Consider the following 21,774-nt stretch of genomic DNA (forward strand, 5'->3'; position numbering starts at 1 on the left):
GCATATTCCTGGGCCCCAACCCAGAGCTGCTAAGTCAGAAACTCTAGGGGTAGGTTCTGGGCATCTGTGTTTTAGCGAAACTTCAGGTGATGCTGATGGACAGTAACATTTGTGACCCACAGGCACATGATCCTATAAGGTCCCTTCAGCATGAGTTCTCTGTGATTCCCTGCCCCTTGAGACAGGCACCCTCTGGAATACAGGTCCCCACCCCTGGCTGTGCACAGATCCCAGGAGCATTAGAAAACATGGTATAAAACATTCACTCAGCACAGTTACAAACAAAGCTGGCTCAATTTAAGGGTGGAAGTGAATGAGATACAGTCTGCTCCCTGCATAATTGGAGGGTGAATAGCCTGATGATGCAAAGTTCTGTGAAGCTGTTGGTTTTCAGGCTGGGATACATCCCTACCTGAGGTATGCAGTAGGTGTCCATGAGCGCTGGAGGCCACAGCATCAACAAGCACATTTTCTAAGAGCTTCTGCTCTGCTTTAGATACATATCTTTTTTTTTAGTTAAAAAAGTTTTTTTTAATGTTTAATTGTGAGAGAGAGAACACAAGTGGGGGGAAAGGCGGGGGGTGGGACAGAGAATCTGAAGCAGGCTCTGTGCCAACAGCACAGAGCCCGACGCGGGGCTCAAACCCGTGAACCATGAGATCATGACCAGAGCTGAAGTCAGAGCTTAACCATCAGAGCTTAATCAATGGAGCCACCCAGATGCCCCTAGATACATATTTTTAAGTAAGTTAAATCATGGGTATATTTTGGAGAATAATGTTAAATATACCTTAATTCTTAAGCTAAAACATGAGACTTCAGAGACATTCTGAGACCAAGATGGCTTCCTTCAGGCTGTGACCCAGAGTTCCAGAGGCTATAGGACACTTGAAAGGCTGCTAGACTGACTACTAGACTGACCCAGGAGGGCTTCATGATGGAGGTGGGGGTTTGAAGCAGCTTTGAAAGGTGAGCAAGGTATGGCTCAGATGTCAGAAGCGCAGAACAAAGACACAGCGGCTGGAAAGAGGACCCCTATAAAGCAGCAGTGCTCAAAGTGTGGTCCCAGGACGGGCAGCGCCTGGGAACATGGGAGAAATGAAAATTTCCCAGGCCCATTCCCAGCCTGCTGAACGGACGCTCTGGAGGTGAGCCCCGTGATCTGGGTTTCAGTAAGTCCCGCAGGTGACTGTGAAGCAAGTGTATCTTGGAGTAGCTGGGGTATACAGAAATGAGCAGTCCGCCACAGAGTTAGGCTGGGAGTTGAACTCTAAATGAAGGGCTTGGAGGATATATGAAAGTAGTGGGGGAAAGCAGGGTTTGTCTTTCCTCACCCAGGGACCACAGAGAGCCGCTTTCGTTTTTAAAAAAAATGTTTTGTAACTTACAGATAGTTAAGTGTACAAATCTTAAGGGTAGGGCCGAAATTTTTAATATATGTGTGTATGTGTGTGCGTGTGTGTGCTTGTAACCACCACTCAAGTAGAGCATTTTCAGCATCTCGGGAGATGCCCTGGGCCCCTCCCCAGTCCATGTCAGCTTCCAGAGGTTACCAGTGTTTGCTTTCCATCACATTGGATTGGTTTAGCCTGTTGTTGGATTTCATATGAATGGAGTCATTAATTATGTATTCTTTTGTGTCTGGCTTCTTTAGCTAGACATAATATGTGAGATTCATCCAAGTTTGCATGCATATTAGTATTCTTTTTGTGTGGATATACCACAGTTGGTGTATCTGTCTTCCTGTTAATGATCATTTGGTTTGTTTCCAGATTGGACTGTTATAAAGCTGCTATGAATGTTCTTATATGTATCATTAGGGAACATAAGCACTCATTTCTCCTCAATATCTACCTAGAGTGGAATTGGTCATAGAGTAAGCATAGATTCAGCCTTATTAGGAACTGCCAAGTAGGATTGCAGAGTGGTTGGGGCAGTATATACTTCGACCCCCAACATTTGGGAATAACGTTCCTTATGCTGCCAGCATATTGATATTGTCCATCTTTTTACTCATGGCCATTCTGGTGGTTGTATAGTGGCTTCTCATTGTTGTTTTAGCAGCAACCACCAACTGTTGGTTCCTGAAATTGAGTATCTTTCTGTTTACTAGCCATTTGGAAATCCTCATTTGAAGTTCTTTTACTCACTTTTTAATTGGGTTGTCTATCTTTTTCTTATGGATGTGTAGGAATTCTTTATCCTGGACACAAGTCTATTTTCAGATATAAGTATTGTAAATAATCTCCCGATCTCTGGCTTCCCTATTCAATTTTTCATAGCTTAATTGAGATATAAATCTCATACCATACAATTCAACCACTTAAAGTGTAAATACAATGGTTTTTAGTATGTTTAGAGTTTTGTAATCATCACAACAATCAATTTTGGCACGTTCTCATGATCCCAAAAAGAAACCCCAAACTCTAAAGCTGTCACTCACCATCACCCTGACTCAGCCTTAGGCACCCACTATCTAGCTCTGTCTCTGTAGATTTTCCTATTTTTGACATGTCACATAAATTGTAGCAAGGTCCATCTACATTATAGGATGTGTCAGTACTTCATCCCTTTTCATGGCTAATATTCCATTGTGTGGATAGACCACATTTTGTTTATCCATTCATCAGTTGATAGATAGACCTTGAAGTTCTTTCTACTTTTTGATTATTTTGAAAATGCTACTATGAACATTTGTGGACAAATTCTTATATGAACATACATTTTCCATTCTCACGAGAATATACCTAGGGGAGCAATTGCTGGACCATATGGTAGCTTTTTAACCTTTTGAGGAACTGCCCGTTGTTTTCCAACACAGCTGTGCCATTTTACATTCCCACCAGCAGTGTGTGAGGGCTCCAGTTTCTCCCACCTCCTTGAGGGACTTGTTATTATCTATCTTTTTTTATTATAGCCATCTTGGGGGGGTGTAAAGTGGGATCTCATTATGGTCTTGGTTTTGCTATTCCCTAAAGACTAATGATGTCAGGCATCTGTCTTTTCATGTACTTCTTGGTCATTTGTATATTTTCTTTGGAGAACTGTCTTTTCAAATCCTCTCCCCATTTTTTAAAGGGCTATCTTTTTATTATAATTCTGTATTATAATTCTGTATTATTCTGTATATATTCTGTATCTGTATCAGATACGTGATTTGTAAATATTTCCTCCTGTTCTGTGGCTTGTCTTTTCATTCTCTCGATAGTGTCCTTTGAAGCATGTTAAGTTTTTAATTTTGATGTAATCTAATTTTTTCTTTTGCCGGGTGCGCCTTTGATGTCACATCTAAGAATGCTTTGTCTAGCCCCAAATCACAAAGATCTACTCCCCTATTTTCTTTAAAGAGTTTATAGTTTTAGCTTTGACATTTAGGTATTTGATTCCAGGTTAATTTTTGTATATGATATAAAGAAGGAGTCCCAATTCATTCTTTTGAATGTAGATACTCAAATATCATTTGTTGATATTTGATGTACCATTTGTTGAAAAGGTTTTTTTCTCCACTGAATTTTCTTGGCACCCTTGTTAAAAACCACTTAACCATAAACATTTATTTATGAGTTTATGTCTACGGGCCCTTAATTCTATTTCATTGATCTTTATGTCTGTCCTATACCAATCCCGCACAGTGTTGATTTATGCAGGCCTTTAGTAAGTTCTGAAACCAGGAACTGAATCTTTCACCTTTGTTCTTCTTTTTCAAAATAGTTTTTTTCTTTTCTCCTTTTTTAAAATTTTTTAACGTTTATTTATTTTTGAGACACAGAGAGAGAGCACAAGCAGGGGAGGGGCAGAGAGAGAGGGAGATGCAGAATCTGAAGCAGACTCCAGGCTCTGAGCTGTCAGCACAGAGCCCAACGCAGAGCTTGAACCCACGAACCATGAGATCATGACCTGAACCAAAGTTGGAAGCCTGACTGAGCCACCCAAGTGCTCCTCAAGATAGTTTTGGCTATTCTGCGTCCCTTGCATCTTCATGTGAATTTTAGAATCAGCTTGTCAGTTTCTCTAAAAAAAGTACTGGGATTTTGATGGGGGCTGAGACGAATCTCTGTATCAGCTTGGGGACTGTTACCTCTTAACAGTATTAAGCTGTGTATATGAGACTTCTTTCCATTGACTTAGGGCTTCTTTAATTTTTTTCAATGAAGTTTTGTTGTTTGGGAGTGTAGGTTCTATGCTTCTTTGGTTAAACTTGTTTCTAAGTATTTTTCCCTTTTTATCTTACCTTTTCAATGATTTTTTTAAACTTCTATTTTAAAAATATTCAGTTTTACAGAAAAGTAACACGAATAGGAATAGTACATAGAACAGTCAGATTCCCTTTTGCCATATTCATCTGTTAACATGAAGTCCAACTTATTTATTTTTCTGTGTAGTTCATACTTTTTGTATACAGCTTAAGAAGTGTTTGTGTGCCCCTCACAGAACTGCTTTCACGGTTCCAAAGTACCCTTCCCTGACTGACCAGGCCAGGTGAAGTCATGTCTACTGGACAGCTCATGGCCTGCCAGGGCATGTTTGTGACACAGGTGGGTCGTGGTTGAGGTTGGTGTGCGTTTGGCCAAATGGGATCCCAGTGAGTCCACTTGACTTTTGGTGGCAACATCAGTGGTTTGACTACTTGCAAGGAGGACCTTGGCCACCCACCAAGTGTTTAGCTCAGAGAATGGAGGTACTGTGTTGCCTAGAAAACTCAGTAGTGAGTTTGGAGAAGAGAGAAAGGGGCCAAGGGACTAGGCCCCTTCATGTGAGGTCCTAGCTTCCACGGCACACTAGCCCAGGACAGGGTCTTGAGAACCTGTGAGCTCCAGGAAACTTGTCTGGGCTCCAGAGCAGAGAGGCAGTCCTCACACTTGGGCCTCTCCACCAAGCTGCCCCAGGGTCTCTGAGATTATGCCAGGAGCCCCGGCCAGCACTCAAGAACCAAGTTCTAGTCCCCTTCCTTGACCTTAGCAAGTCACCCCCTGTCTGGGCAATCTGTAAGAGAGCTACGACTTTGGAGTCAGGCTGACTTGGGCTCAGATCTTGCCATCTTGATGACATTAGGCAATTTACTTAGTCCTTCTGGTCCTGAGTATTTTATTGGTAAAATAGAAATAGTAATAGTGCCGAACTGAGAGAGTTGTTTTGAGGGTTAGATGAGAAAGTGAACGTAGTGTGGAGCACACATGGCTCGCATGGTGTGAGTGTTCAGTAAATGTTGGCTGCTGTCGTGTGTTGATCACCTTCCCTGTGCAGGGTGCTGGGTTTACAGAGATAAGTAAAACTAAGTCTTTGGGAGAGGGCGGCATGAAAACAAATAATCCTTAAACACAGCAGAAGGCAATATGCACAAACACTGGGAAGAAGGTATTTGTATCCCCATTTAGCAGAGGGGGAAATTGAGGTCAATAGAGATGAAGTGACTTGCCCAGGGTCACACATTTGCAACTCTCCAGACTGACAAGGACTCATTTGGGTTTTCTAGGCCTTGGCTTGGGGCCTAGAAGCTTTAAGGCTGGAGCAGGGGCTCCAGAGAGCCGGCAAGTGGTCATGGTGAGAAGGGGAACCAGATCAGGAAGGCCTCTCATGCCCAAGGGGCTTTGGATTGGATCCTGCAGGCATTGTGGCCACTCAGTTCTTCTTCCTTATTATCTCTAGTCCATCCCCTCTCTCTGTCCCCGTGGCCACCATTGGGTCTGGGCCTCTCTCCTGGATGACCGTGGCAGCCTTCTCACTGATCTTGCTCTCATTCTGGCCACCTCCAGTTTGTTCTCCCAACAATGTAAATTTTCTAAGATTGATATTTGATCCAGTGGCTCCCCGTCACCCCAGGATGAAACCCAAGTGTCTTTAAAAGCCTGCAGGGCCCTGTATGATGGGTCATCTGTCTAACCCTCGTTGCCATCGTATTCCAGTCCTGTGTACTTCTTGCAAGGTGTACACATGCACATGTACATACACACTGCACCCAAGACACATTTAAACTTAGTTCCTTCTTCACCTCAGGGCCTTTGCACATGCTGTCTCCTCTGCCTGAAACACTCCCCTCCTATCTCAGAGGAGTTGTTGCCTTCCTGGCATGCTTTCCCAGAGCTAAGTCAAGCCTCCCTCTCATGGCCTGCCACAGCCTCTGTGCCTTTCCCCATCATAGTACTGATGCCTCTGTGTTGAAATTGTGTTTTTACTCCTTTCTTTTCCTCTAGATTGCAAACTCTTTGAGGGCAGAACAGTATCTCCTGCTCCCACTCTCTCCTCAGGGCTTGGTGCAGAGCAGTCACTCTCTATTTGTTGAATGAATAAGGGGACCAGGGCTAGGTATCTCCTGCCTCCTTCCTCTGTCTGAGAGCCCCCAGGTGCAGTGATGGCCAGAACTATTGGGACAGCAGAAACCTTTCAGGGAGTGATGGATGGTGAGACAGGCCATTGGTGCTTCCAGCTGATGCATGAGTTTTAAGAACGGATGTTTGTGGCAAGTCCAATTATACTCCAGTTTTTGAAATGAGTCATGTTGATGATGGCCATCCTGCCCATTGGGACTTAGTCAATTTAGTGAGAATTAATTACAGATGAGAAACTAGCTTGCAGAGCGGTTAATATCTTAGCTCCCTGGGGTGTGACACACATGCAGCCATCAGTCTTGTCTTTGCTTGTGCTTTCTCTCTCCCTCGCCCTCTCCCTCTCCCCCTCTCTGTGGTGGTCTGGGCTGCAGTGGGACTGGATTGCAGTCTTAGCTCCCCTCTGGCTCACTCTCCTTCTCTGTTAAATAAAGGTCTTTCAATCAGTATAATATAATAAAGTATAATAAAACTCCTCTGTGTCACATGCTCTGTTGAACTTTAGAAACATAGCAGGAAACAAAACAGATGTAACTCTACTCTGAAGATGTCATAGCTAAAATATGATCACAGTTGCCATGGGGATAACACTTTACAGTTTATAAAGCAGTTTTCAGCATCAGGATGAACCTCCCAGTGGCTTCATGCTGTACTTAGTGGTACCATTATTTCCATTTTACAGATGAGGAAAATGAGGCTCAGATAGGTGAGACAGCTTGCCCATAGTCATCAGCTACTCTGCTGGTATAGCTGGGCTTGAACCTGGCACAGAGCTAATGACAATGTGTTGAAAGTCCTTCAACCAGCTGCCCAAGCAAGAGGAATTATTGTTCTTCATCAGGACGTTTTCTTTCTTTCTCTGGGATGCCAGGGCTGGGAAGAGCCTGTGGGGCTGCAGCCTGGGTCTTAACCATGGAGACCCATGAAGAAGAGTGGGAGGGTTCTCCTGCCTTTGGGTCAGCAGAGAAACCCCCTCTCCAGGTTCAGAATGACCCCAGTGTCCCAGAACCCACTGTGGGCAGAAATAAGAATTGAACACCACCTCCCTTTACCTCTCATTTGTAGTCCACACTCTCCACCCTCTGACACGTGCTTTCAGGAAAGGTTCTGATAGCTTAGATACAAAGGGATTTGATTTGGCATGTGGTCTCCACTTAAAGACATACATGCCTTCAGCCAGAGAATCCATTTATTATTGAAGACTCAACCCTGAGTTTCTGACCTCAGTGACAGGGCTAGAGGTGTCCTGAAGTCTTCCAGTTGCACCAGACTGGGGCCATGAGGGCTGGCCTCAGGAGGAGCCAGCTCATTCTCCCTCCTTGGGACCACAAGCCAGGGAGAGTGGTGCCCTCTCCTTGTCCTCCTCCACTAGCACCCCCTGCAGGCAGGTTACAGCACCAGGAGGTCAACTGTGGTCTGGAGGAGGTGTTCAGAGACATTTGTCACCCCCACACCTGCTGGCCTCTGTCTGACAGCCTCTTTACAGATATTGGAGGGTTCTGTGTCCTGCTGTCCATCAGTCCCTTCCTTGCTTCCCACCCTCTGGCTTTCTCCTCTTTCTCCCTCTCTTTCTCTCTACTTTCTCATTTTTCTTTCTCTCTCCTTTTGTCTTTCTCTCTAGCCCTGTCCTACTTCCCCACTTTTTCCCCCAGCCCTCCCCTTCTTCTGCACTCTTTTTCTGGAGAAGACCAGAAAGACTTCCTGAAGGAGGGGCTGCTCATCCTCTCAGGCATTTTCCCCTTTCAGATCTCAGTGTAAAGAGACCATTCTAGCAATAAAAACTGCTCAGCAGTGGAATTAACTGTCTTGCTCATTAATGAGTTCTCTGTCAGGGAGGCAATCAAACAGGCAGTGTGGGCATGCTTCCTGAATGTTATGAAGGTGATTTGACCTTGATTTGGGCTGGACCACATGACCTCTGATGCTGAGGTTTTCCTCATGTGTATTGTTCCACAATTCAAGGTGCTTTCAGTGTATTCCATATAATTAAAACTATAGACCTGGAGCTCATGCATGAGTGGGTATTTGAAGATGAATTTTTTTGTTGCTGTGAGAAAGGTGTTGCATTCTTTATAATTTTAGTGTTCATTAAATTTAGTTGAATTTTTAAGGTAATTAATCACAATACAGAAATTTTAGAGAACAGAAAAGAAAAAAAACATTCCTAATCTTATGCCTGACACAGCCACTGTTTACATTTCACTCCATTTCTTTTCAGCTTTTTCCTTTGTTCCTCTTTTTGGACAACCATGTCAGGTGGAAAGACAACTTTGTATCTCTTCTTGATGTCCTAACTCGAGGACATGAGTATTTTTACATAGGCACTGTCTGCATCATTGTCAGTGACTGCTTAACACACCATGGATTGGGTGCCTGTGATTTGTTTAGACTTTGTTTTAAAACAACACAGTGCATGAACCTTTTGAAAGATGGATAATGGTAGAGCAGAGCTTTGTACTTCTTCAGAGGGTTTTCAGAAGGGCATGACCCACATCCAGGAATGAACCTTCTTGAAAGCCTCCGCTGCACCAGGAGTTGTGGTGGGTGCTCTTCGGGCATCAGTCGCCTGTGATCACCAGGTGTGTGTTATCACTCCTGTTTTACAGGTGAGAAGGCTGGGGTCTGAGATGCTGGCCTGGGGTCCTGTGCTATATGTGCATAGGCCAGGGCTTCAGAGCCACAGGGGACGTGTGCTCAGTCCTGTCAACAGTGGGTAACAGGACTTTGGGGTTTCAGGATTTCCACGGAGCTGTCATGAGGGCCTTGGATGAAATAGACCAAGAGAACAAGGACACATTGGCCAGGGAGGAGCTGAGGCACGGCCTGAGTGAACTCCCAGCCATCCGAGACCTTCACCAGGGGATCCTGGAGGAGCTCAGGGAGAGGCTGTTGCACTGGTGAGCTGTCCATGGTCTCCTGCCCCTACCTCTATTGCACTGGGGGAATGGGTGGTTAAAGCCTCACCAAGTGAACTCTGTCTCTATTTGACCAATGCAGAGGTCGAGATGCAGGTGTTAGGTCATTTGCCCAAAGTAAAACGAGTGTGGGAGGGTCAAGCTGGGTTCACCACCCAATGATGTGACCAGCGCTCACCAACTAACCCGGTGCTGGTCACAATGCTGAGTTCTCGCTGTCCCATCCTCCTCCCCGGCTGCAGGGAGGACCAGCAGCAGGTGGCCGATGTCTTCCTGGCCCGGGAGCAGGAGTTTGACCACCATGCCGCCCACATCTTGCAGTTCGACAGGTGTCTGAGTCTACTCAGTGAGAACTGCCTGCACTCCCCCCGGCTGGCAGCTGCTGTCCGTGAGTTTGAGGTGGGTGCCTTGATCCTCCAAGAATCTACTCTAAGGATACAGGGGTGGGGCAGGCATGGAAGGGCTTCCTGAATATCAGTGGGGCTTCTTGGTAGTCTGAGGCTGAGGGTCAGAGGGAAAGACCTGGCTCGGGGAGGAGAGGGTGACCCAGAAGGAGGAAATACCTAGAACCCAGAACATTTCCTGTTGGGCAATTGATGACAACCCCATGAGCCTCTATGAGGGTGAGAGTTTAGTGGCCATTCTCCTGTCCCAGGAGAAAAGCACAAAGTTAGCTGGAGCCACACCCATTAGAATGACCAACAAATGGTCCCTAACTGGGGATCCAGTTACTGAACAGGAAAAACGGGGGCTTTTTTCCTTTTACTAATACTAGATGCAACAGAGACTAGGAGATGTATGTTACTGAATATAGCACTGATTGTGAGCCTGAAGGAATGAACGGTCACAGCAGGGTGATGCTAATCTGGGAGGCCTTCCTGGAGGAAGGGAACCTGGTTTTAAAGATGGGGGAGAAGTTCAGTGTGGCCAGGAAGAGGTATGGATGGGACAGTATATGAGGGATGCTGTAGCTTGGTGCCCTGAGACAGGGGTCTCTGACAGAGTTTTGTCCTCCCTGTCTCTTGGGAGCAGCAGAGTCAGCAAGGAGGTGGCCCGAGCGTGAAGCACCGGCTGCTGCGGGTGGTTCAGCGCCTCTTCCAGTACCAAGTGCTCCTCACAGGTGGGCCCCGCAGGAGGTCAGGGTGCACTGAGGTGGTGTGGGGAGGTGGGGAGGGCAGCTGAGGAGGGGTGCGGCTGATGGTGGCAAGCTATGTCATCACACCCTCCCCTCCCACCATGGCGGGAGCGGGTAGGGGTGGGGATTGCTCCCGGTTCCTGGCCTCTGACCCTCCAGACTGCTAGACTCTGCCACCGTCTTCCCTTTGGCTACGCTCTGGACCCTCTGCCGCCGCCTGGAAACCTGGCTTCAGTGGCTGCCTTCCATGTCCTCCTTCAGCCTCTCCCATCCTAAACACATGAACTCATCCCTTCCCCTGTTCTGCATTTTCTCAACCGGTGTCTCATTTCCCTAGATCTCCTCTTACCACCAAAGCCCTTCTTGGGGCGAAATCAGTGGACATTTTCCATCTTGGACCCACTGTGGCCATCTCTGTGGCTTTGCCACTGATCACTTGCTGCTTCTTGAAAGCCTCTCCTCCTGAGGTTTCTGTGACATACTGTCTCCCTGCCTCCCTCAGACCTCTCTGACTACCCTTCCCTTCTGTGTTGACAACCTCCCTTCCTCCACTGTCCCCATACATAAATGCCAGTGTTTCTCAGGCCTCAGCCCTAAGTCCTCTTTCCTTCCTTTCCTTTTTACAAACTCTCCTCAGGGAATAGCATCCACTCCCCTACCTCCACCCACCAGAAGCACCACACCTCTGTCAAGACACTTACCCAACTGCCTCCCAAATGGACAAAGTCCCTGGCCTGGTGGGCTGCTATTCCAGTGGGGAGACAGATGCCCACATGTAGAGATATGCATGTAATTCCAGATAGTGACCAGGGCCATAAGGAAAGTACATTAGGGCCAAGAGGCACAGAATTCGTTCATCTAATTCAACATATGTTTTCTGAGCATCTACTATATCCCAGGCCCCATGCTAGATGCTGGAGGTATAATAGTGCATTAAACAGCCAAAACTCTGTGACACTGTGGAGTTTGTACTACCAAGGAAATAAGAATATGATATGTCTGTGGTAAGAGCTCTGAAGAAAATAAAGGTGTTCAAGGGAATGGAGGTAATTAGTGCCCTGAATTAGATACAGCACTCAGGAAGGACCTGTCTGAGGAGGTAACATGGTACAGAAATCTCAGCAAAGTGAGGACATGAACCCTATGAAGATCTGGAAGAAGAGACTACCAAGTAGAGGGAATAGTGAGTGCAAAGGCCCTGGGGCTATTAACAGGTTTAGCATGTTCCAGAAATAGTAAGAGTGCCGGCATTGCCAGAAGGAGTAAGTGACACACACACAGCCAGCCCACACAGACCCTGTGGTATAAACGTGTTAAAGGGTTAATATGTCATATACCACTGTGTTGACGGTTGCATCTGTTCTCCCAGCAGATAGTGTGCTTCTCAGAGGCAGGGTTTCACTTTGTCACTGTCTATATCCTGAGGGCATAGCACAGTGCCAGGCACGCAGCAAGCGCTCAATAGTTGTTGAATGAGTGAATGGCTAGCAGTGGTGGCAGTGATGCTGATGATGGTCCAGGGACCTGGTTTTGTCCTAGTGTGGTGTTGTGGTGGGCTAATAAGGGTGAGGGGGTGCATACCCCATTCTTCTGGCCCTTGTCTTCCAAGTCTAGAAACAGGGGGCTCCTGCTGTGGACAGGAGGGGCTGGCCTCTCTAGGGCAGACTGACCCCTGGCTCTTGTTCTACCTGCAGACTATTTAAACAACCTTTGTCCGGACTCAGCTGAGTACGATAACACGCAGGGTAAGTGCAGCATGAACCTGGAGTATGGGGACACATTCCTCGTTGGCCCCTGTCCCCAAGCTCTGGACTCTACAGCAGTTTCAGGCCCAGGGCATGTCCCCTTCCCTGGTAGCTAGATGTACAGTGGACATGAGACCCCAGGGGCTTCCGGTTATTCCCCGCTCACCTCAACCACAGGGCTCCCAGGGATGGGCCGTCATCCAGTCAGAGGAGAAGGGGTAATCAGTGTTTGGTGATAGGAGGCGGTGCCAGGTATAAAGTCACCACAATGTCCCTGTTCCTCCCAATTCTAGGAACCTGCCAGGACAGTCCCTATTTTAACATTCAGTTTATAGCCAAGGAAACTAAGGCACAAAGTGATCAAATCACTGTCAAGGTCACTTAGGCAGTGGTAGTAAAGCTAGGGTTGGACCTGTGACCTGACCCAGCCATAGGAAAAAAATTGGTGCCGCCCACATACAAGGCCCTGCAACTGTAGTGATCTTGGGGGTCAGTGGGGAGAGAACGGAAGATGAGGAGGAGGAGAGGATGGTACTCCTGGACTGGCTCTCCCCACACAGCCCGGCTGTCTTCTCTATTTCCCTCCACAGGTGCACTTACCCTCATCTCCAAAATCACAGACCGTGCCAATGACAGCATGGAGCAAGGGGTAAGTCTGTTTCCTGGGGCTCAGGTCTAGCACCTCCCCTGACCTGCCAGGGTCTGCCCTGTGGTATTCCACTCCTGGAGGTGCTGCAGGCAACCCCCTGTGTTGTGGGACCTTGTAGAGTCCTTGGCCCTTGAGTTCTGGCCCTGACACTTACTGTGTAGCCTCAGGTACTGCGTGTTCCTGTCCGGGTCTCTGGGTCACCATTAGGATAGTGAGGGGGAGGCTACACCCTTGTCAAACGTGGTTAAGTAATATCCAGACCATGGTCTGATCCCTAATGCACCTTAGATCTTCTCAGTCAGAACACCTGGGGGTCATGTCCAGGGACCTGCATTTAACAAGCGCTCTAGGTAAATGTTTTGCTCACAAAAGGTTGAAAACCACTCGTCCACAAGAACCCGTGAGGTCTGAGTGCACAGTTGTTTCTGCCAGCACATGACTGTTGGACACTGATCCTGTGTTTACTAGTTTTCTGCTAAGGAAGGCCAACTTTGTCTTATGTCCCAACTCTGTTCAGGTGGCTCCCTTGGTCACTTGTGTCCACAGATTTTCCGTTCCACTAAACTGTAGATAGGCTAGAGCTTTGTGTCGAGAAGGGTTCTGAGGCTGAGTCCTAGCTCAGGGAGAAGGAGTTTGGTGACCGAGCAGTGATGGGCTCCCCGGGCCAAGGCAGGAGTGATGGTGGTACGTGTGCGGAGCAGCTGCCCAGCTCTGCCGTGGCGGATACATAGAGCATCCCTACAGCGTGTCATCCACAGGGAGGAGAGGGGTAGGGGAGCCACAGCTATGGATGCCTACTCCGTGTCAGCCTTGTGTTAGGGATTGGAAATACAGAGGTGAGACATGAACCCCAGGAGGAAATCATAGCAGTAAGTATGTGGACGTGATAAGCCTTACGAGGGAAAGGGAAAATACCACATGGCTCAGAGGAGGGAGCCGTCCCTCCCCGCCAGGGCTGTGAGAGGAAATGACATGGGAGGTGCCCCCATGGGGAGGGCACACACCTCAAAGGCAGAGAGAGGAAGGATGTGCCAGGAAGAGGGGCTGGCCTGGGCAGAGGTGTGGAGATGGAGAAGTGTAGGTCACGTTAGAGTACAGAGAGCCACCCAGCGCAGCTGGAAGATTGGAACAGGGTCGGTGAGATTAAACGAGGGCCTGGGCAGAGAGTGTGCTGAGTGTGGAGGCTGAAGCCAGCTGGGTGTCAGAATTGCTATGTCAGACATGTCATCATCAGGTCATCGGCCCTCCTGCTCTGGGGCCCCTGAGCACGTTGCTCATGCTTGTTTTGGCATCCTGTACGCACAGTGAGATTTCCTTCAGCGTAGCCGAAGACAGGGTACCCTGTCATGACACAGCAGCAGGTGGGCTGGCACCTCCACACTTGGCTTTAGCCAGGGATGCCTCTGCCTCCCACAGGACACACTTGGTCAGGAAGGGCTGGCCGTGCCTTCCTCCTGTGGCGGGCAGCAGCTTCCTACAGGAGGACTAGCGGTAGCCATGGCCAGATGCCCCCTGGCTTTCTCCAACACTGGGGCTGGATGCTGTTCCTGGCAGAGGCTGGCCCTTGTCTCTCCAGCTGCCTGTGGACACCACACTGGGCCTGCTCTGGACTGACAGCCCTACTGCACACTTGCTGGGATTGGGCTAGGACCCTTCCTGGGCCGCAGACAGGCAGGTCCAGGTAAACCCTACCCCAAGGCAGAGCTCAGTGGCCTGTGTGGCTAAAGGGTGGGCTGGGGCTCTGCCTCTTCTTCTCCATGGTCACTACCCAGCTCAGGCCTTGACACCTCCCAACCCTGCCATTCCAGTCTTCGTCTGGAAGCCAGAGTGATCCTCTTAAAATATATCTGATAGTGCCGTTCCCCCATTTTACAAAGCCTTCTGTGTCTCCACATTGCCTTCGGTCGAATCTGGGGAGTACTTATTGGTCGTGAGAACCAGAGGCAGCTTCCTGGAGGCAGCAACACTCATGTGGGTTTTATGCTCGCATCAAAACATTGCCCTAACTCCCCACAAAGGTAGCTAAGCTGGAGGTATGATTTCTAGAAAGAACCAGATCCTACCACCCCAAAATGGGGCCCATGTACCTACCTGACACCTGGTCTGAAATGCCACCAATAAGCTCACTAGGATGATATACTGACAGCCAAGCCTAACTGTAAATCCATTGTGCAGCCCATTAACAGAAAACTGTTAGGTGATGGGAGAAGCTTCAGGAAGCATGACTCTAAGAGCTGAGACCCAGGTAACCCCTCCCCTGCTGTGATCCTCAGGTTTTGATGGAGGACAAGGAACAAATGTGAAAGACAGGATGGGAAAGGCTTGGAAGTGGGAAAAGTCATCCTCACCAGCTTTTCAGGAAAGGCTGTGGCAGATTCCCACATAGCGCCGTACTCCTGGTGATCACAACTGCCTCTGTCGAGCCCAAGATCGTACCTGACATTCTCGTCTAACCCTCAGGGGAGCTATTATCAGCCCAGTGCCACAAGCATGGAAACTGAGGCCTGGACAGACAAGTTGCTTCACCCAGGATCACTCAGCTCTCAGCATGGGAGCCGGGTTTGAACTCGAGCCTTTCTTGGCCAGCAGGCCAGACATGCCTGCACGCGTCACTCACAGGTTCAGATTTGCAACTTCACACACATTCGTGCAGAAAACACATCCACGTGCCCATGCACACAGTACCTGCTCCTGTCTCATGACACACATAAATGTACACAGAGACCAATTTTCTTTTTCCCACATTGGGTTGTTTTGTTTTGTTTTGTTTTGTGTGTGTATCAAGCCCGCCATGGGGAATGTCATGAAATGTAGCTGTGGATGTTTGAAGTTGGCTCCCAGGTTAGTGAGCATTGGGAACTCCTTCGAGGACTGGTCACAGGTTGTCTCAGAGAGCGGATGCACCTTGGTTCTAATTTCAGTTACTCAGACCAAGTCTCAGGGGGTTCCCTAGGAGAAAATCCCACATCTGCTTGCAAGGTCAGGCTTTTGAGGCTTTTGGTCAAATTAGCCATTGACTGTCCTCTTCCCTACAGCATGAAAGTCAGCTGTATCCCCCAGAACTGAGTGAGGGGACATGGGTGAGTCTGGGCTCTCCAATTTTCACCATCTTTTTTTTTTTAATGAGCTTAAAACAAATTTTTATTGAGGTGCAGTATACAACCAAACAACAACAATTGCAGTACAATTGACCATCTTAACCATTACTATTATTTTTTTAATTTTTATTTTTTAATGTTTATTTTGAGGGAGGGGGAGAGAGAGAGAGAGCAGGGGAGGAACAGAGAGAGGGAGACACAGAATCTAAAGCAAACTCCAGGCTCTGAGCTGTCAGCACAGAGCCCAACACAGGGCTTGAACCCACAAACCATGAGATCATGACTGAGCCCCCCAGGCACCCCCCCCATCTTAACCATTATTAAGAATACAGTCCTTCAGCAATAAGTACATTGACGTTGTTGTGTGATCATCACCACCATCCACCTTCAGAACTCTTTCTCTCTCCAGTTGAAACTGTTCCCATGAAACAGTAAGCCCTCTTAGCCCCTGGCAACCACCATCCTACTTTCTGAACAGAGTTTATTTCTTACAAAATTTTAAACTTACAGAAAAAAAAATTGAGAAAGATAATACGAAGAGCTCCCATGTATACCACACAGAATTTCCCCTATTACTAGCATCTTTATATTAGTGAAATACATTAAAGAACCAGTATTGATACAGTATTGTTGATACAGTATTATTACCTCAAGTTCATTCAGGTTTCCTTCGTCTTTGTCTTGATGTTTGTTCCAAGTTCCTATCCAGGATATGGTATCACCTCTAGTCTTCATGTTCCCGTAGGCTCCTCTTGACTGTAATTTCCCTTGTTTTTGATGACCTTGACTAATGTGAAGAATTCTGGTCTAGGTATATTGTAGGATGCCCCCCCCATTGAAATTTATAGACTGGGTTCATAGATTGTGGGGAGAAAGATCATGGAAGTGTAGTACTACTGTCATGACATCATACCGAGGGTACACACTTGCAACATGGTTTATGAAATTTGTTGTAGACCTTGACCACCTGGCTGCACTTGTGTTTATCAGATTTCTCCATTTCTTTACTTAATCTCCATAGAGTTATCCTCTTCTCCCACCTTGTCCACAGTCTTTAGAAGAAAGTCACTATGCACAAGCCCACATGTAAGGAATGAGGAGTTATGCTCCCTCTCATTGAGGGCAGAGCACCTGCTTAAATTAGGTGGAATTCTGAATGGGAGATTTGTCTCTTCTCCCTTATTTCTTAATGTATTCTTAATTTACTCATTATAAATAAATCATTTATATTAGTAAGGATTCATGGATATTTATTTTATGTTAGGGCTGTTATCTTATGCCATTTTATTTATGTTATTTCTCAAATTGTTCCTGCTTTGGCCATTAGGAGCCCTGTCAGCTGGTTCTTCCATAATCTCCAAATATGGATTTGGGTGGGATATTTTGGTTTGCCTATTTATTTTTTTAGCACTTTCATTATTTATTTATTTTTTTTTAGCACTTTCCTACTTTCTGGCACTACAAAGATGCTCCAGGCCCATCTTATATATTTCCTGACTTAGCCTTAGAATCAGCCACTTCTTCAAGGAGTCCTGGTTACTTTCGTGGAATAATGGTATTTGAAACCAAGGTCTGGTCACCAAGTGGGCTGTCATTTCTTTCAGGTCCTCTTACTTACAGAGTAAAGAATTATATGTGTATAGAGTAACCTGTGTGTATACTCATGTCTAAAGATATTTTTGGGGCACCTGGGTGGCTTAGTCGGTTAAGCGTCTGACTTTTGCTTAGGTCATGATCTCGAGGTTCGTGGGTTTGGCCCCCAAGTCGGGCTCTGTGCTGACTGCCAGCTCAGAGCCTGGAGCCTATTTCAGAGTCTGTATCTCCCTCTCTCTGACCCCTCCCTGCTCACACTGTCTCTCTCTCTCCTAGAAAAAAAAAAAAAAAGATATTTTTATGCACACCCATCTGCACCTATATTAAGGTAAATATGTATTCTTACTGATAGCTCCAATTTTTTAAAAAGTTTATTTATTTTTGAGAGAGCTAAAGTGGGGGAGAGGTAGACAGAGGGAGACAGAAGATCCAAGTGGGCGCTGCACTGACATGGTGACAGCAGCAAGCCTGATGGGGGCTCAGACTCAGTAACTGCGGGATTATGACCTGAGCTGAAGTCAGACAGTCAACTGACTGAGCCACCCGAGTGGCCCTGATAGCTCCAATTCTAATCACTATTATGTGGATCATTCTAGCCTCCTCCCTTGGCTTATCTCTAAATGTCCACTCTAGCACTGAAGAAACCTGTGTCCCACCATCCATCACCCATTTACTTAACTGGTCAATTTACCTTCAATCTTGAAAGATACTTTCTGGTAAAAATATCTGGATTGACCTTTTTTTTTTTTTTTTTTTTTTTTACTATTTTAAAGATGCCACTCCACCATCTTATGGCCTATGTAATTTCTGACAAGAAATCCACTGTAATGTTTTTTTTGTTGTTGTTTTGTTTTTTTAATTTCTAGGATAGAGAGAGACAGACAGCGTGAGCAGGGGAGGGTCAGAGAGAGAGGGAGACACAGACTCTGAAATAGGCTCCAAGCTCTGAGCTGGCTGTCAGCACAGAGCTCGACGTGGGGCTCGAACGCACGAACCATGAGATCATGACCTAAGTGAAAGTCGGACGCTTAACCGACTAAGCCACCCAGGCGCCCCAATCCACTGTAATGTTTATATTTATCCCTCTTACACAGCGTGTCCCTTTTTCCTAGCTGCCTTCAAGATCTTCTCTTTACAACTGACTTTTAGAAGTCTGACTATGATATCTGAGTACATGTGTTTTTAGGGAGCTGTGGATGGTATCTTGTGATTCTCAGGCTTCCTAGATCTGTTGTCATTCATTAATTTTGGAAAATTGTGTTAGATGCTCTCTTCTTTGCCCCTACCCCCTGCATTCTTTTTCTCTGTGTTTCAGTTTGGTTAATCTCAACCTATATCCCTCCAAGTTCAGTCTTTGCTCAGCTGTGATCAGTTTGCTGCTAAGCCTGTCAAGGGAATTCTTCATTTCTGATATCACATTTTTTTGTTTATAACACTTCCATTTGACTCTCTTGTATAGTTTCCACCCCTGCTGAAATCCTCCATCTGTTCGTGCATGCTGCCTACCTTTTCCACTAGCTCCTTTAACATACTAATTGTAATTACTCTGAAGTCCCTGTCTGATAGTTCTAACATCTGTGTCACCTCTAATAAGAGGTGGTTTGGGTGAATGCTTTATTTCCTGAAAATGAGTTGGGGTACTTCCTTTCTTTCTGTGTTTCTCCTAATGTTTGATTGGATACCAGATATTATGTGTTGGAAGAATTGTAGAGACTGAGGGAAATAGTATCTATCCCAGAAGTGGGAGTGCTCTTTTCTGACCATGTCATTCATGTAGGGGGTGGGAGTTGAGTCCGTCTAGTCGGTCACTGAGCTGGGTTTGGGTTGTGTTGTTGCTGTTGTCACCTCCAGAGTACCCCAGACACAGACTGCACACTCCTCCAGAAGGCGGCTGCTATCACCTGGTCGTGTTTGTGGGGCCTGAGATACTGGAGAGTTTTTATCGTTGTCCTTCTCCACCCGCAGCTTTTCATAATCCCTACACCACAAAAGAGGCCTCTCTCCATGCTCTTGTCCCATCTCAGAGGTAGACTGCTGTCTCCTGTTACTCACTGCTAGGCTCACAAGTCTCTGCTCTCCTGGACAAGCCTCAGTCCCAAGCAGAGCCTGCAAGCCAGGCCTTCTCTGCTCCTGGCGCCCCCTCCGTGTGGTAGCCACACACTGCCTTTGAGCCCTGGCGGGTCTTGGAGCAGGTTTCCGCTTTGTATTCGTGCACCATCCTGGGCCCAAGGGGTACGTTCCCTCTTCTTGGGGAAGAGAGCATTTGCTTCTGCCCTTTCCCCAGAAGCAGCGAGTGGCATTCTGCCTGTCCTCTAGGAGTGGGTTCCTAGCCTCTCCCAGGGACCAAGAGTTTTGCACAAGGGAGGGGCCTGGGGAATCCGGCAGGGTTTTATGCCAGACCCCCAGTGGCAGCCTGCATGCCTTCACTGCCAGGCCCCCCTGCCCTGCCCCCAGTCTTCCTTGCAAGCACCTGGTGGGAACTGCTAGAAAAGAGCTTGCAAGTGACTGCAGTTTCCCTCGTGTCTGGGGCTCTCTGTTACTCTAAACTATCACATCAGCCCCCACCTGACCTTTCAGAATCCATTAACATTTTAGCTGCTTTCTTCCCATCCTCCTTTATGCTGGCCACCTCCTCCTCCTGTGTGTTGCAGCAATGCATGTGTCTCATGTCTCTGTGAAGGGGCTTGTCCGTCTCTGGGATTCAGTTCGGTAGGTTGCCTTTTACTTCAGCTCTCCAATAGATATAAGAAGAGTTGTGATTCTGTATGTTATATTTTTCTCGCTGTGAGAGAAAAAGTGGGGGCACTGTTCTCTTGCAGCATTCTACGTCTCAAGTGGAAATGGAACTATTGCCCATTTCTAATGTATAGGATTTTGTACCCCCAAATATGGACATGGGCAATTTCCCTACACACAGTTGTCACCTTATCGTTGACTTTAGACCCTGACCGTGCATAAGGTTCAGGGGGCACCCACCCCATGGGTTAGGTGCTTGTTATTTCTAGCATGATGGGGTGCTGTGCAGAGGGAGGGGACGTATGTCAGTGCATATTTTGGTTACCCCAGTGAGGGACCAACAAGGAGTTCCCAGGCACACTTCTTTTTCTTCAAAGAACATAGATCTGGTTCTTCCCCAACTGGAATATTTTCTTGATTACTTTCCCTCAGAGGCCCACCTTGGGCTGCAAGCCCAGAGAGACAGTCTGACCTTGGGCATATGACCCCTGTGACCCCTTTCAGGGGACACAGATTGAGAGTAGGAGCCATGGCCTAGAGATAAATATGGGTATCAGATAGCACAACAAGGGCGACTTTCCCCATGGCACACAGAAGATGGCCATGTCAGATCACAGGCCCTTAGGGCCTGACCTGAGCACAGGCGGCCTACAAGTCTGGCAGCCTACAGATCCAGGCTCACATCCCAGTCCTGCCACTGACAGAAGGTCAGATTTGGGGCAAGCCCCTCCTGAGGTCCTTTTTCCTCCTCTGAGGTAGAAGCAATGCCACTCCTAATAGAGGGGAAAAGACTCCTTAAAGGGGTCCTGACCATTTCCCCATTGCCTACTTCCTCCCACAGGAAAACCTGCAGAAGCTGGTCCACATTGAGCACAGCGTTCGAGGCCAAGGGGATCTCCTCCAGCCAGGAAGGGTGAGTGCCACCGACGCCTTGGGCAGGGACAGAGGGCGGCCTGGGAGGCAGGCGGGCGAGGCTCTGATAAGACCCATTGTTCAGCTGAGCTGGTCCCAGACAGGCCTGGCTGCAGGTGTTGTTTACCCGAGGAGGGGGAGGGCTGGGGGAGGGCTCTGCTGGGCTCACAGGGTCAGTGGGCTGCCTCCCCCGGGGTTTTCCACTTTCAGGACCTTTAAAGAAACAGTGTCATTTGGGTTCATGTCCCATGGTTCTTTTCACCTCTGAGAAGAAGAGACACCAAGTATTTTTAGTTTAGCCCAGCATTGCTAGAAAACCAGGAAAACCATCTCCCAAGAGCCCCAACAAAGCATCTTAAAAATAACATTTTTCCAGAGACAAATTTACCCACTTTTAAGCTTCCAAATGGAAAACATAAAACTTAGCTCAAAAATAGTCAAAAATGGGGGCGCCTGGGTGGCTTAGTCGGTTAAGCGTCCGACTTTCGCTTAGGTCATGATCTCGCGGTTCGTGGGTTCGAGCCCCGCGTCGGGCTCTGTGCTGACTGCCAGCTCAGAGCCTGGAGCCTCTTTCAGTCTGTGACTCCCTCTCTCTCTGACCCTCCCCTGCTCACGCTGTCTCTCTCTCTCTCTCTCTCTCTCTCTCTCTCTCTCCTAGAAATAAATAA

At 47.4% G+C, this 21,774-nt stretch overlaps 1 protein-coding gene across 1 annotated transcript in view; it reads left to right on the top strand.

Annotated features, from left to right (window-relative positions):
- Window positions 1–21,774, top strand: part of FGD5 (FYVE, RhoGEF and PH domain containing 5) — a gene marked incomplete at its 5' end in the record, with an annotated part of 70,002 nt that overhangs the window by 24,991 nt on the left and 23,237 nt on the right. The window contains 6 exons of the mRNA XM_039231298.1: window positions 9,060–9,220; window positions 9,481–9,637; window positions 10,271–10,358; window positions 12,068–12,118; window positions 12,709–12,767; window positions 21,036–21,107. Coding sequence (XP_039087229.1) covers window positions 9,060–9,220; window positions 9,481–9,637; window positions 10,271–10,358; window positions 12,068–12,118; window positions 12,709–12,767; window positions 21,036–21,107 — 588 coding nt within the window. The remainder of the gene's footprint in view (window positions 1–9,059; window positions 9,221–9,480; window positions 9,638–10,270; window positions 10,359–12,067; window positions 12,119–12,708; window positions 12,768–21,035; window positions 21,108–21,774) is intronic.

The sequence above is a fragment of the Hyaena hyaena genome, unplaced genomic scaffold (assembly GCF_003009895.1).
Source record: "Hyaena hyaena isolate Hyena2069 unplaced genomic scaffold, ASM300989v1 scaffold_56, whole genome shotgun sequence".
Lineage (NCBI taxonomy): Eukaryota > Metazoa > Chordata > Mammalia > Carnivora > Hyaenidae > Hyaena > Hyaena hyaena.